The 16031-nt window shown below is 39.4% G+C and overlaps 1 protein-coding gene across 1 annotated transcript in view; it reads right to left on the bottom strand.

The window, feature by feature from the left end:
- GUCY1A2 (guanylate cyclase 1 soluble subunit alpha 2) overlaps nt 1-12496 on the bottom strand; it is a 415463-nt gene extending 402967 nt beyond the window's left edge. Inside the window, exon 1 of the mRNA XM_036861930.1 lies at nt 11690-12496. Coding sequence (XP_036717825.1) covers nt 11690-11974 — 285 coding nt within the window. The 5' untranslated portion in view covers nt 11975-12496. The remainder of the gene's footprint in view (nt 1-11689) is intronic.
- Between the last annotated feature and the right edge of the window lie 3535 nt (nt 12497-16031).

Here is a 16031-nt window from a genome sequence, read left to right on the forward strand (position 1 = left end):
TACTTATTTGTGTCTGAAAAATATCTACAAACAAAACAGTTACAATAATCAACTAAAATATGACAGCACAAAATCACTGTAGCCTGCAGAGCATTACCAGATACACCATAATCTACACAAGAATTTATGCAATCATTTATTCATTATCTTAACAAACATTTATTGAGTGCCTTTATAAATCAGACTTTCTGCTAGGCATGGGCATACATAGATCTCTGTCTTAAGGAGGCAGAATAAACCAAAATCACCTGTCAACACAGTAAGTCCCATTATTCAGGTCTGAGCAATAACTTAGTATTCTATAGAGAAGATATGCAGCAACAGAAAACAGGACAGATGTGTCTGGATATGTGTGTGTCTGTGTTTGTGTGTGCACAAAACTAATCAGAAAAGCCATGCTCTCCCAATATTAAGTTGAAGGGTCCATGCATGAAGAAGCAGAGGTATAAAGCAGCAAGGAATGGAAGCATTTTTTTAGAACATTTTAAGTTTCTCCACTGGGCACAGCAGACTCACACGTCACAAATATAGTACGGTGAATGGAAAAGGAGTCAAGTGGATTCAAGGACTTGCAACTAAGGTAACCTACCTCAGGACTTCCACACAGACAGCCTCCTCTCATAATAGGTTGGTTCTAGAGTTCTCTGCAAATTCAAATTTCTTCTAATGTTGGATCACCATTTATTTGGAGACTTCAACTAGACCTGTACCCACCTTAGCCACTGAATGAGAGAAAGACTAATTGGCTAAGGATGTAGAGTTTAGCAACCATTGTTATATTTGTCATATTTTGGTAGGGTTTGAGAGGTGGTTCTATAATCTGATATCTGAACCTCCTATTGCTTCCTTTGTAAGCAAAAAAATTCTCCATCTAGATGTTTCTTTCTCTCTTCACCTTTTTAAAAAAAATTCATTGGCACGTGAACAAGTCATTGCTTCAAAATGAACCACTTGATGGTACATTTGTGAAATGTCATGTCAATCTTGCTCTAAAAAACACAGATATGGATAATAATGTCAGATTGACCATCACAACAGCCCTTCTTCTCCCTTCTCTATCAGACCCAACATTTTTGAATAGCTGTTTCTTTATTTTGAGTAAAGAGGCCACAGGAAACATACAGCAATGACTTGTGACCTACTAAACATAAACTTAGGGGAGAATCCTCAGGAAAAATGGGAAGAGTCCACAAATAATTAAAACTACAAATGGTTAAACCTCAAATATTTTCCAACACAGAGCTAACAAAATTATTTTGAACACGAAGGATACAGCAATAAAGTGTGTCTCCAAGACACCTCCTCTATTCTGTTCCTGTTAAGACAATAATTGCCTGGGATACAATCATTCCAAAGGAGCCACTTCCAGGATCATTCTACCCAAAAAATGAGTCTACAGCGCTCACTGAGCCTAGATCAATGATCCTGGAGGTATGGAATTCAGTAACCTTTAAGCACAACTTTGGTGGGCCTAGCAATCACTTGGATTTTTGTTTAAAATACAGAGTCCAGGCCTCTTCCTAGAGTTATTAAACTAGACCCTCTGAACACAACCATACAAAAATCTATGGGATGCAGCAAAAGTAATTCTTACAGGGAAGTTCATAGCAATACAGTCCTTCCTCAAAAAACAAGAAAAATCTCAAATAAACAACATAACTTACCACCTAAAAAAATTCAAAAAAAAAGAACAAACAAAGCCTAAAGTCAGCAGAAGAAAGGAAATAATAAAGATCAGAGAGGAAATAAATAAAATGGAGATTAAAAAAACAATAGAAAAAAATCAATAAAACCAAGACCTGGTTCTTTGAAAGTATAAACAAAAATGACAAACCTCTGGCCAGACTGACCAAGAAGAAAAGAGAGAGGACCCAAATAAACAAAATAAGAAATGAAAAAGGAGAAATAACAACCAATACCACAGAAATACAAAAAACCATAAGAGAATACTATGAACAATTATATGCCAACAAATTTGAACACCTAGAAGAAATGGAAAAGTTTCTAGAAATATACAGCCCAACAAAATTGAATCAAGAAGAAATAGATAATTTGAACAGACCAATCACTAGACGTGAAATAGAATCTGTAATAATAATAATTTAAAAAACTCCCTATAAACAAAAGTTCAGGACCAGATGGCTTCACAGGTGAATTCTATGAAACACACAAAGAAGAACTTATACCAATCCTTCTCAAACTCTTCCAAAACATTGAAGAGGAGGGAACACTCCAAAGACATTCTATGAAGCCACCATCACCCTGATACCAAAACCAGACAAAGACACTACCAAAAAAGAAAATTACAGGCCAATATCTTTGATGAGTATAGATGAAAAAATTCTCAAAAAATATTAGCAACCCAAATCAAACGACATATAAACGACCATACACCACGACCAAGTTGGATTCATCCCAGTTTCACAAGGTTGGTTCAACATACACAAATCAGTTAATGTGATATACCACATCAGCAAAAGAAAATACAAAAACCACATGACCATCTCAATAGATACAGAAAAAGCATTTGATAAAATTCAACATCTATTCATGATAAAAACTCTCACCAAAGTGGGTACAGAGGGAACATATCTCAGCATAATAAAACCACATATGACAAACCCACAGCTAAAATAATACTCAACATTGAAAAGCTGGAAGCCTTCCTGCTAAATTCTGGAACAAAACAAGGATGACACTCTCACCACTTCTATTCAACATAGTGGAAGTCCTAGACAGAGCAATCAGACAGGGAAAAGGAATAAAATGTATCCAAATTTGAAGGGAAGAGGTAAAATTGTCATTATATGCAGATGACATGATACGCTATATAGAAAACCATAAAGACGCCACACAAACACTACTAGAACTGACAAATGAATTCAGCAAGGTAGCAGGATACAAGATTAACATACAGAAATCGGCTGCATTCCTTTACACTAACAATGAAATATTGGAAAAAGAATGTAAAAAAATGTATATTTTTTAAGACTTGCATGCAAAAAATCAAATACTTAGGAATAAACCTGATCAAGGAGGTGAAAGACTTGCTGAGAACTATAAAACATTAATAAAGGAAACTGAAGATGATTCGAAGAAATGGAAAGATATGCTCTTGGATGCTCTTGGATTAGAAGAATTACTATTATTAAAATGGTCATACTATCCAAAGCAATCTACAGATTTAATGTGATCCTTATCAAATTACCCATGACATTCTGTACAGAACTAGAACAAATAATCCTAAAATTTGTATGGAACCATAAAAGACCCATCATTGTCAAAGCAATCCTGAGGAAAAAAAAACAAAGCTGGAGGCATAACCCTCCCAGACTTCAGACAGTACTACTAAGCTACAGGAATCAAAACAGTGTATTATTGGCACAAAAACAGACATATGGATCAATGCAAGCGAATAGAGAGCCCAGAAATAAACCCACACACCTATGGTAAATTAATCTTCAACAAAGGAGGCAAGAATATACACTGGGAAAAAGACAGTCTCTTCGGCAAGTGGTGTTGGGAAAGTTAGCTTCATGTAAATAAATGAAGTTAGAACACACCCTCACACCATATACAAAAATAAACTCAAAATGGCTTAAAGACTTAAAATAAGACATGACACCATACAACTCCTAGAAGACAACATAGGCAAAACATTTTCTGACATAAATAGTACCAATGTTTTCTTAGGTGAGTCTCCCAAGGCAATAGAAATAAAAGCAAAAAAAACCCAAATGGGACCTAATCAAACTTACAAGCTTTTGCACAGCAAAGGAAACCATAAACAAAACAAAAAGACAATCTACAGAATGGGAGAAAATATTCACAAAAGATGCAACCAACAAGGGATTAATTTCCATAATATACAAACAGCTCATACAACTCAACAATTAAAAAAACAAATAACCCAATCAAAAAATGGGCAGAAGACCTAAACAGTCATTTCTCCAAAGAAGACATACAGATGACCAACAGGCACATGAAAAGATGCTCAACATCGCTATTTATTAGAGAAATGCAAATCAGAACTCCAATGAGATAACACCTCACACCAGTCAGAATGGCCATCATTAAAAATGTCTACAAATAACAAATGCTGGAGAGGGTGTGGAGAAAAGGCAACCTTCCTACACTGTTGGTAGGAATGTAAGTTGGTGCAGCCACTATGGAAAACACTATGGAGTTTCTTCAAAAAACTAAAAATAGAGTTGCCATATGATCCATCATTCCCACTCCCAGGCATATATCCAGACAAAACTATAATTAAAAAAAAAACAACTATAATTCAAAAAGATACATGCACCCTTATGTTCACAGCAGCACTATTCACAATAGCCAGGACATGGAAACAATCTAACTGTCCATCAGCAGATGAACAGATAAAGAAGATGTGGTACATATATACAATGAAATACTACTCAGCCATAAAAAGGAATGAAATAGTGTCATTTGCAGCAACATGGATGGACCTAGAGATTATCATACTAAGTGAAGTAAGTCAGAAAGAGAAAGACAAATACCATATGATATCACTTATATGTGGAATCTAAAATATGACACAAAGGAACTTATCTACAAAACAGAAGCTGACTCACAGACATAGAGAACAGACATGTGGTTACCAAGGAGGAGGGAGGGAGAGGGAGGGATGGAGGGGGAGTTTGGGGTTAGCAGATGCAAACTAGTATATATAGAATGGATAAATAACAAGGTCCTACTGTATAGCACAGTGAACTATGCTAGGAACCTACATTCTAATGATTTCCTTTAGGTATTTCTTATGTTCACTGAAGTTTGATAACCACTAGCTCAGATGAAGAACTGTTTAATATGCCTCAAATAAAGCCTGTACAGGAAGTGATTTCTCACTGTTCTATTTATAAGAATGTTCACTCTTTCTCAGTTCCCCACAACAGCCGCAACAAATCTCCAGCCTTCAAAGAGACTTCCAGCTCCCCTACTTCCTAAATTACTCTAAGCTGGAATTTTCAACTTTATGAGATGCTCATAATTCTAGATATTCAGATCCTGTCCTGAAGTGATATTTGAGGAGCAAGATTTTTTCATTCCATCACCCAGCAGTGCATTTTTGGTGACAGTAGCCCACTTGCAGACAAACATTTCTCACCTGAGAGAGAACTGGACAGAAAATATAAGCAGACTTATACTGGAGATGGGAGGAGAGTTGTTACATTTACCTAACCTCTTAAAATATAAATAGGCCACTCAAGGAGTTCCAGTAGAAGAATACTTTTCCATCTGCTCTCTTTTTAACACAACTTCATTCTGAAGTTTTGCTTCAGATGGCAGGTGTAAGTAAAATTCAAACAGGTTTGCATACTTGAAAGTATCTCTTACAGGCTGGGTACGAAATCTAAATATTTTATTTGAACCAAATATAACACAGAAAAAAAATCAAACAAAAAAAGAAATAATATAATTGGATAATTAAATAAGAACATCCATTCATTTATTCTGAGCATTTTATTGAAAATCCACTATCAGGTACCATGCTAAATACAAGATAAACATAAGAGTATCAAGATTAGAGTAAGAAATTAAACAGAGGAACTTTGAATTTTGACCTAATCACTGGTTCATGCATCAAATAAGGGCCTGCAAAAGAAAACCTAGTCAGCCCTTGTAAACATTCTCCCTACTTATGCCACTTAATTTTTTTTCTTCCTAGATGTGTGTGAAATTCACAGTTACCAATGTCTATATCTAGAGATCACCCACTTATTTTACTATCATATTCAATAAAACATGTAAGTTTGTAAACTTTTACCTTCAGCTCCCTATGATAGAGGCAACAAGATAAAACAAAAGTGAATGAAAACAGCAATGATGATATAGAAGGGAAAAACACATAATAGCACTCAGGTACTCTTCCCACACATCTCAGAAAACTTCAAGGTAGATAAATTATATACTAAAAAGGAATATATAATCACATCACCTCTACCTACAGACTAATAATCACTGATGTCATTTCCCATAGTCAAAATTTATCTTTAAAATGAAGGGCTAACAATTGAGCTTGTAGCCAAGCAAGAATAGAGTGCAATACACAAAATGCAGAAGTCATTAGCTGGATAATTCTTGCATCTCACAGCATAAACCTTTGAACACTTGTACAGATTAGTTTGAACACAATGGATGGGGAGCTCTTGAAATTCTCAGGCAAGTGAAATAAGCAGTTTCTCTTTCACCTAATTTTTTTCCTAATTTAAAAGTAATTTGTTGTGAAATACCCATATTCTACCAAATATATATGTTCTAGTATCTTTATAGAATTTATAGTTGTGGTACTCATACTGCCACATAATAGTCAGCAGTTTGATAGAAATGTTTGAATCTACAATGATTACGTATACTTGTGTACACACATGAGGCATAGCCAGGGAGCCAAAAAGGGAGTCCAGTTTTAATTTTTTTAATGGATTGACTGGACGATGCCAACAAAATTAACTCCTTATCAATTTTTTTTAGGTACATGACATCAGTTAACCTATGAACTCTTTTAATAAGGTTACTAGCAAGTAAATTATTGAGAAAAAATGAAATATTTTCGATCATTTGGAGGCATTCAAATTTGATTGAAGTTAATGGATCTCAACTTGAAACTATCATTTACTGAGTTCAAGAAATTTTACAAGGAATATTGCTCCTCTTTCACTACAAATTATAAGGTAGTCATTATTCCTACTTCACAAAATAGAAAACTAAGGCTCTGAGGAGGAAGGAGTTGGCTTTCCCAGGGCCTTACATATATCAAGGGGCTCAGCAGGGAGTTATTCAATTTTTCTGTCAAACTTCAAATCTTTGTTCTTTCAGTTCTGCTGTGTTGTTTCTGATGACTAGGGATGAGTTAGAAAAAAGCAATAGATGGCCATTAAATTCTGATTTCAGATTATAGTATCTAATTTCTACAAAAGTGAAAACACTGAACTACTAGAATACATTTTGTTTGATTTTTAATTTTAATGAATCTATTGCTAAGAACTTTATTACCCATATTGAGCCCCAAATTTTTAAAACTTCAATTAAAACACATAAATTTAACAAATATCTAACCTCAAAACTATATTTTATATATTTTTCATTATTTACATGTTAGTTACACTCACAATTTCTAAGGTTTTATTTAAGGCTTTACACATCAGAAAGTTCATTTTATTTAATACTAGGAGAGGCTAAATATGTATTTTTTATGTCCTTTCACTTTTTCATAGGCATGTATCAATACAATTTCTTTTCCAAAAATAATGAAACAGTTTTTGGATTTTTGCTACTTGAATTCAAGCTTCCCTTCCTTTTTCTTTCCTCACTGTTCTTTGTTTCTTGGACTATTCCCTATGTAAGTAGCTTTCCTCCCTTTATATGCCATCCTTCCAGTTCTGTTACTTTTCTTCCTGCCATTCTGCTCTCTATAGCTTCTGAGGTCTTCAAAGCCATCTGTAATGTTGTAACAGCTAGTAGTTCTCTGACAAGAAACCTAGGAAAGCCTTGCCCCTGGGTTGGTGTCCTAGAATATCTCCACTGACAGGCTGACATTAGCAAACCCAAAACCAATGTCAAAATGAGAGGAGTCTAAGCAACTCTCATTTATAGACATAAAATGGAAATAAATGAGACCCTAAATTCACCCTTGATGTAAAATCTCCAACTGTTTTTCCATATGTGTTCCCAAGTAAATTATTTCAAAATAAATAACGTAATAAGTGATATACGCATCTTCAGCCAGGTTTTTAGGATTATTTTTATTTTTACGGTTGCACCCCAGAGATTCATAGTGAACAAAACTAACCAAAGTGGATGATAAATAAAACTTCCCCTAGACATCTCTTCAACAATTGGAGTTCTTATATTTTACCTCAATACAGTTTCCTTAGAATAAAGTCTATAATTAAAGAAGTTCCATGAGGTCAAAAAACGGGAAATTTTTGTTTGGCATTTGTATCACCAGTGCTTTGCACAATACTTGCCACAATGCAGATCCTCAAATATTTTTTAACAACTAGGTGGAATATAAATAGTACTTTGATGCCCCTACTTAAGAAAGTAATTTACTTTCCTCAGTTTTAAAACTCATAGTAATATGTCCTTGCTTTTTATTTCATATGCCATTGTGACAGTTTATTGAAAGCTTGACAATACAATATGTCTTCATAGACTGTCAGAACAGGAAAGGACCCTAAATATAATAACTTACAGATGAGTAGGATCTTAGACAGTAAAAGTAATATACGCAGTGATATACAAGTATTTAGTTGTCCAAGGCACAATGAATGAGAACGTGGTACCCTGAATTCCAGAATTTTTTCAATTTTATGAATTCAATTTACTTTTATTATTAAAATAGTATGAAAGTATTATAATCTTTATAGCCAACATCAATGCACCTAAAAGTAACTCTTAAAATATCAAAAAACGGAGTTTGAATATTCCATTGATCAAATTACTAGCTGAATTACTTGGCAATATCCTAGTATTTATTAAATTCACTTCCATTTCCCTACTTGCAACTTATCCTGAATAAAAAACAAATAAATCTCCAATGATTGAGACAATATTCCACGATGAGACCACTAAGAACACAGGAGCTTCCACAGCAATGCAAGTAGGTTTGCAACACTCAAAACAACTAGAAATTTCCATCTAAGAATGCTCTGTTAATGGCTGTTCTCAGAGGTTTTTGGGGTTTTGTTTGTTTGTTTTAAGTTGTTTAGCTCTAATGAAAGGACATTAGATAGCACATAAGTGTTTTCAGAGAAGTTTAGAATGCTGACAATGTAGCAGAACGAATCTACTGGAACTTTTTGAAGCAGTGTTCTAGCTTGCCAAACAAAAGAAAATGGGGGTGGAGAACACAGAAATAAGCCGCTGCTTTGAAACATACTCTCTGTTTTCTTTGTGTTACCAGTTCTACTGGTGACATGATGGTTAGCCAATGAGAATTTGTTTATACATGCCTTATGAAGTTGGAATTGTTTACACTATATTCACATGTATGTTTTCAGCATAACAGCTGAAAGACCTTTTTCAAAATAGAAAAGAAGATTTCCCTGGTGGTGCAGTGGATGAGACTCCACGTTCCCAATGTAGGGGGCCTGGGTTCAATCCCTGGTCAGGGAACTAGATCCCACATTCATGCCACAACTGAGAGTTTGCATGCCACAACTAAGGAGCCGGCGAGCCGCAACTAAGGAGGCTGCCTGCTGCAACTAAGACCTGGCGCAACCAAATAAATAAATAAAATTTAAAAAAAGAAACAAAATAGAAAAGAATTATAGCATGGAAAGTACATACAGCTGTTGCATATTTTTGATTATTGCAATTATTTTCAATTTCAAACTTCTTATCCTGAACACCATTATCTGATTACATGCTTTTTATCCAGCAAAGAGTCAGAGTCATTCAAAGTTTACCTTTATAAAAGGTAAAAATCAGAAACTATTTCCTACCTCTTATTTTGGCAGTAAATACTTGAGTTCAGTTTATTTTATCTACTCCTCACATAAGTTGCTGAGAATAGTCTTATGTTAAAGTGGCATTGCTAGAGGCAGTGTCACAACTTTTTAGAAATTTGTAAATTCTGATTCTTAGGCAAAAAGAAAACTCCAGGATTATAAAAACAATTCCCACAAAAAACTAATAATTATCTTTAGTAAAATCATCATATTAGATATGAATCTGTTATACTGAAGAATTAGTATATTGTACAAACGTTGCTTTGGGTACTGACATAAAACTACAGATGCACAGGATTACTGGACTCCTTTTATAAAGGCTTATGTTCAACAATTTGCAACATCAAATAGTTCCTAAGATTATGCTTCCTGGTAAATATTTGCATTAAGAATAGCAAACAGGGCTTCCCTGGTGGCGCAGTGGTTGAGAATCTGCCTGCCAATGCAGGGGACACGGGTTCGAGCCCTGGTCTGGGAAGATCCCACATGCCGCGGAGCAACTAAGCCCGTGAGCCACAATTACTGAGCCTGCGCATCTGGAGCCTGTGCTCCGCAACAAGAGAGGCCGCGATAGTGAGAGGCCCGCGCACCGCGATGAAGAGTGGCCCCCGCTTGCTGCAACTGGAGAAAGCCCTCGCACAGAAACGAAGACCCAACACAGCCATAAATAAATAAATGAATAAATAAAATTAAAAAAAAAAAAAAAGAATAGCAAACAGTAGCTAACCCATTCTGAGTTTTGTTTCCTAGGTTATCAATGAAAGAAGTGGCTAAAGGTAAATTGAAGGGGAAATGCACAAAAAAAGGAAGATGACAGAAGAGTAGTTTCATTGCTAAAAGGTCATACTCCATTAATGCAATGGCCACAGGATATTTGTAGGATTGCCTGGTACAAATTCCCAGTCTCTCTGGATCCCATTCTTTCTCAGGTCCGTCCTACCATAAACTATAAGAGTACTTTCAAAAGGGAGACTCAAGAGTAGGCAAACAAGATCAATGTTCCGATTCATTTTGGAAACTTTAAAGAAGTAAAAGTCTCAGAGATGGATAGGTAAAAGTGCTGTCAGTAGTTGAAGTCTTTGTAACCAATCAAGGTGAGAATAAAAGGTGGATGGTGGTTTGACACTGAGTCTCTCTAGGATTCTGTGTGCAATGGAGTGAATTCCTTCAAAACAGAGCTTATACAGTCAAAGACCGAAACAGAGGTCTGGCATTACTGCAAAGAGTAAAAGTCAAGAGTAGCTGAAATGCCTGAGCAGGAATGAGGCAGAAGTGCTCTGGAAAGATGCCTAGAACCAGGGGTAGTCTAGAGTACACCTGGAAGTGCTGAAACAGACACCCCTGAATGAGCACAAGTTTAGAGAGAGCTAGGAAGGCATTTATTCATTCAACAGATATTTATGAAGGGCCTAATAAAAGGAAACCATGAAAAAGTGAGGGAGAAAGCACTAAAGAATCCAGGGAAAAGAGAGTGAAGGATGAGGTAGGGGTGCAAGAAATATCAGAGAGATTTAGAAAACCAGACACTAGGGTTACTCACAGAAGAAGGTTGAGCCAATAAATGCCTAGTGACTAAGAAAAAAAGTATATGAGGTAGTGAGAAAACAAGAGATAAGAGGTTTCTTCATCAGAAGACAACTCAAAAAAGTATCTGACAACCAGTTCCCAAAGATCTGAAGAAAGGAATGCAACATAGAATGCAGTTAGCCTGCAGAATTCAAAGATGTCAGAGAAGGTCATGCTAAGAGCAAGAGAGTGTGGGAAAAGAGAGGAAGAGTTTCCTGGAAGGGAGTAGGAGTTCCTTTGGGATACTGGAGACCAGAGATGAAAAACATGGAAATGGGAACTGCGGAACACAGTGCCTGGGAAAGTTTGGGGGAAGGAAAACAGGTGGGCATGAAGGAGGACCTAGGGCCGTCAGGGTGACCGCGACGAAGGAGGGTTCAAGGCTGGAGGTGGGCAGACAGACCTCTGAATCAGGAGACCCCGGAGGAATGAAGTCTTCCTCCTTTCCCGTACTCCAGTGCCCCCTTCACCAGAGCCCAAGGTGCGGGTCTTGCCCCGGCCTTTGGGAACCGTAGGCCGGGCGGAGCAAGGCCCGGCCGCCCCCCAGCGGTGGGGCTCTTCGCACACGCCCGGGCTAGCGTGGCGCCAACTTGCCCGATCCCCTTCCTCTCTCCTGCGCAGCGGCCCTCCTTCCTCTCCCCGCTCACCGAGGGCGCCGTCAGGCGGCTGATGCTCTCGCCCAGAGAGTCCAGGTTGACCCGCCTCCGGCGCTGCGCTCTCCTGGCCCCAGCCGTGGCAGCGGTGGCGCCGGCGGCTGCCGGGGTCGGGGCGGCGGCGGCCGCCGCGCTGGGCTCGGGCGGCCCGGGCGGGCTCCGGCTGCCGTTCCAGCAGAGCCTAGACAAGGGGCACTCCCCCTCCTCCTCGGGGCTGGTCTCCAGGTAGTCGGAGCCCAGGGAGCTGAAGGACTCCGACGAAATCTTCCTTCGAGACATGCTGCTGGCGGCTCTGCGGCGGCCGAAGCGGCGGCGGGGGGAACGCGGCTGGCGGCGGCGGCGGCGTTAGGAGCGTTGGGGCCCCTGGGCGCTGCTGCCGTGCTCGGCTGGGAGTGAGTCCCCGGAGCCGCGGAGCCTCCAGAGCCGACTGCTCATGGCGGGAACTTGGGGCGCCGCGGCACCCTGAGGCCCGCGTTTGGCGGTGGCTGCCGCCTCTGCTGCTGCTAGCGCGACGCCACCTCAGCGCCCGCCTCGGCGCATCGCTGTGGCCGGTCTGCCGCTCGCGGGGAGGCTGCGAGTGTGTGACCGGGGGCGGCAGGGCGGGGAAGCTGCGGCCCGCACAGTCGCGGAGGCAAAGGCTTCTGCCGCCTGCGCGCCTATCTCGCCCCCCTTCCCCTAGCTCCTCCCGCCGTTCTCCTCCCGCCTCTCTCCCATTGCTGCCCGCCTACTTCCTTCTCCCTTTAAGCACCCCCTCCTCCGTGGTCTCTCTCTCTGCCGGCATCATGTGTCGCCATCATACTCATTGGGAGTCTGCCTGGCTTGTCGCCACGTTTCAGGAGCAGCAAGGACACTTCGTCGCCGTCCTCTGAGCGCCACCCCAGCTCCCACCGTCCCCTCCTCCTCCGAGGATCGCACGTTGACATGGATCAGACCAAAGGGCCCCAGACCCAAATGCCCTACCCCTCGTCCGCGGAAGAGGCAGCTGAGGCGCAGACTGGCCCTGGTGGGCGCTGGAAGGGAGAGGGGCGCGGGGCTGGGGACGGAAGACCTCCCTCTGGAGCCACCTCGGGGAAGCCTCAGAGCGTTGAAGTGGGGGTTTAGGGTCCATAATTGACCTTTCCCTCCGAGTTTATTTAGGAATTTCTGAGGCCAAGGGGAAAGGCCGAGCATTCCAGTCCGCCCATTCCGGAGGAGTCGCTTACAAGGGAAAGGAAGGGTCAACATGTTGGCACCCGTCCTTCTGGAGCAGCTTGTGAGGACGAGTGTTCTCCGCCTCGGTCGAGGCTGCGTGGGCTCGTAGCGAGCCCAGAGACTGAAGGCAGTGAATGAGGACAGCGTCTCTTCAGGGGAGAGCCCTGTTGCTGAACATCAGCCGGGCTGGGCGCGCCGGGGTCCTGGCTCCCGCCGCCTCTGCACTGGTGCTGGACAGCTCCGTTTGCCACCTGCAGCCGCGTTTGCAGGCGTTGCAGACCCAGAGACAGTTCCTCTGCAGACTCCACTACCTAGGACCCGGGGAGTGATCCCCTGTCCTTCATTCTCCCGGCTCTTTGCGCCAAATATACGATCTGTTTGCACTAGGCTACAAACGCTGCTCGGAAAGCTAAGGGGAGTGGAAGAAAGGCTTTTCAAAGCCCTAGAACAGCCTCGCAAGTTTGCGGTGGAACTGCTTCATTCCAAAGCTTGCCTCTTGGCAAACCAACAGCCGCTCTTAGCGCCTGTCCCCACCGCGCTTGCTTTAGCTCCAGGAAAGCCTCGGATTTGTTCTGACATTGAGATGGAGGCAAATAAGGGTCCCTGGCTGTGATACCCCTGCAGCAAAGCAGATGAGAAGGCTCCCCACCCCTTCTCCGGAAAGAAAAGTTCAGAGCTTTAGCTCCTCAGAGATACAGAAGCAAAATCAGTTTTTCTTTTAAAGGTTCTTCTAAGGTAAAGGGAGATAGGTTTCTGGATTGTATTTATTTTAAATTTAACAGACAAAGCAAAAAACGTTTGCTGTACCACAACCCCAACTTGCTTTTAACTCTAAATCTTCCCAATTGTTTATGAGGACCCAAATAAATATAAATGCTGTTTGAAGATTCCATTTACATTTTGGGAAAATGCACTCAAATTGCTTCAGAGATATGCCTTAATCTCAGATTTGAAATAGGTGTTAAAGATATGAAAAGTGTATATTATCGCTCACATACACCCCTTCAAATACACATATATATTCTTTCTCAGCCCGCTGCGTAAATTGCTAACTGCATAGTTTCTCCTCTCAGCAGAGGAAATTCAGGCCTCTTTTTAAAAATAATAATAATAGTTAATATTTGTAGTTGTTATTATTTTGATTTTGTGGTGTATCTACTGTTGATTTCCCCATTACTTCACTTAATTTTATACACATGTGTTTCCACTGGAAATTAGACACAAATTATATTTTTTATCAAAAAGGATAGTCATCAATTCTGCTAAAAGGTTTCACTGGCCTTTTTTTTTTCCTAAATTTTTTTTTTGCAAATTACATTATTCCAACATTGGGAAAACTGTTTAATATTCTTTTTGTGCAGTATCAATCATAGCATAATAAATTGGAATTTTTAGTTCTCTTCTTTAGTAATAATGATATAACTGTCAAGTTCTTTAGAGTCATACAATTTTAGAGCTTCTATTAAGGATACTAAATAGCCTATGCCCTTTGCATTCTTTTAATAACTACCGCGGCACACACTCAACACAAAAGTTCTTTTTTGGTAATGGCAAATAACCTTTGCATTGAACTTAAAACCAAAATGTTTACTAATCATTCAAACTCTTGTCTCAAAATCAAAATGACTGAGTGCAAAGCAATGAGTATCATTGGTTTCCAAAATTTACAAGAGGCCCAGTGATCTTCCTGTTTACACTGGCAGTTTATTGCCAGAAAGAATTCTGAACCTATGGGACATTTTTGCTTTGTATGAATGATTTGAATCAAACTCTTTATAGGATCTAGCCAGATGAAGTGGTCTTACAATTTTCTGTATAAGTTGATCATGATTTTCCCACTGATTTTTAAACTATAAGTAAATGGAGGCCCAGATATAGACAGTATATCATCTGCATTACTTTAAAGGGTTTCCTTTGTATTTCTGTACAGGAGCAAGGTTCAAAAGTTCTCAGTACAAAGAATGCTGTGTTCTATGTTTGAATTAACATCTTTAGAAGAGAGCATAACCTATGCTCCATGAAACAAAAAATTTAAAACCTTAGAGCTAGTAAAAGGAATCCAGATACTCTAGGAAAAGAGTAGTCCACTGAAAATGAAAGATTTGTGCTCTGATTTTAGGAAAAAAAACTTGCATAGTCTCATGCCCACAAATTTGGTCCTGCTGGATACATTGTGTTTCAATAAATTCCTTAAAGTGCAGTCTCCTATTGGAAAAGGAAAATGCAGGAATGTACTTCCTTTGTTTGTGAAGTCAGTGAGAGCACTTGAGGACTCCCTTCAGATTGATCAAGCATTGGGAAGGACTCTTTAAGAAAGAAAATTCCTCATCTTAATTTAGATGGTGACTATTTCCCCTTTAATCATAAAAAATTTGTTGTGTATATCTTACCTTCATATACAGCTTTGCTATTTTATAAACTCCTTTCACTTACATTGTCTCATTTAATTTGATTTTCACTCTGTCCAGAGAAGTAAAGAAAAATTACCTCTGTCAAGTTCAAAAAAGAACTGCCATCAGTCCTTACTCCCCAAATTCTTTGCACTTCAGAACTTCAAACGCTTTCCTAATTTCTTTTCATCCATCTAAGTCTTGGGCAAGAAAACCTGCAACATCTATCTGCATAAGTGTTCCATGGAACAGAGTTCTTGCTTGATATCAGAAGACAGAGGAACTCACTCCCTGTAGTCAATCTTTACATAAATCTGGTAACTCACAGGAACTGTACATGTAATATTAAAGCAAGTTCTTCAAAGAAATATAGTAGCTGGTGAATTCTTAACTAGGACAATTTTTCTGTATCCCTAACTTAGAAAATTACATACACACATACACTCCACACCTGCAGGTTAACCCTATCTATGTACATGTTCCCTGAATGAGATCTGTCTACCTCTTCCACTTTCTCATAATCTCTTTTTTATAAGAGGTCAAAACATACTTTCTCAGTGAAAGATTGTGAACAAATAAGAGCAGAGATATCATGTGTCATATTCTTGCATAATTTTATAAGTAAAACTAAATATTAAGGAAAATATCAAAATGAGAAGAACCATCTGCTTTGTTCATATATAAAGAGATACATGGAAGACAGTGCAACCCACCATCCTATGGTTGTATTTCATCATAACACCATCAAGAAGTAC

Source organism: Balaenoptera musculus, chromosome 8 (assembly GCF_009873245.2).
Source record: "Balaenoptera musculus isolate JJ_BM4_2016_0621 chromosome 8, mBalMus1.pri.v3, whole genome shotgun sequence".
NCBI lineage: Eukaryota > Metazoa > Chordata > Mammalia > Artiodactyla > Balaenopteridae > Balaenoptera > Balaenoptera musculus.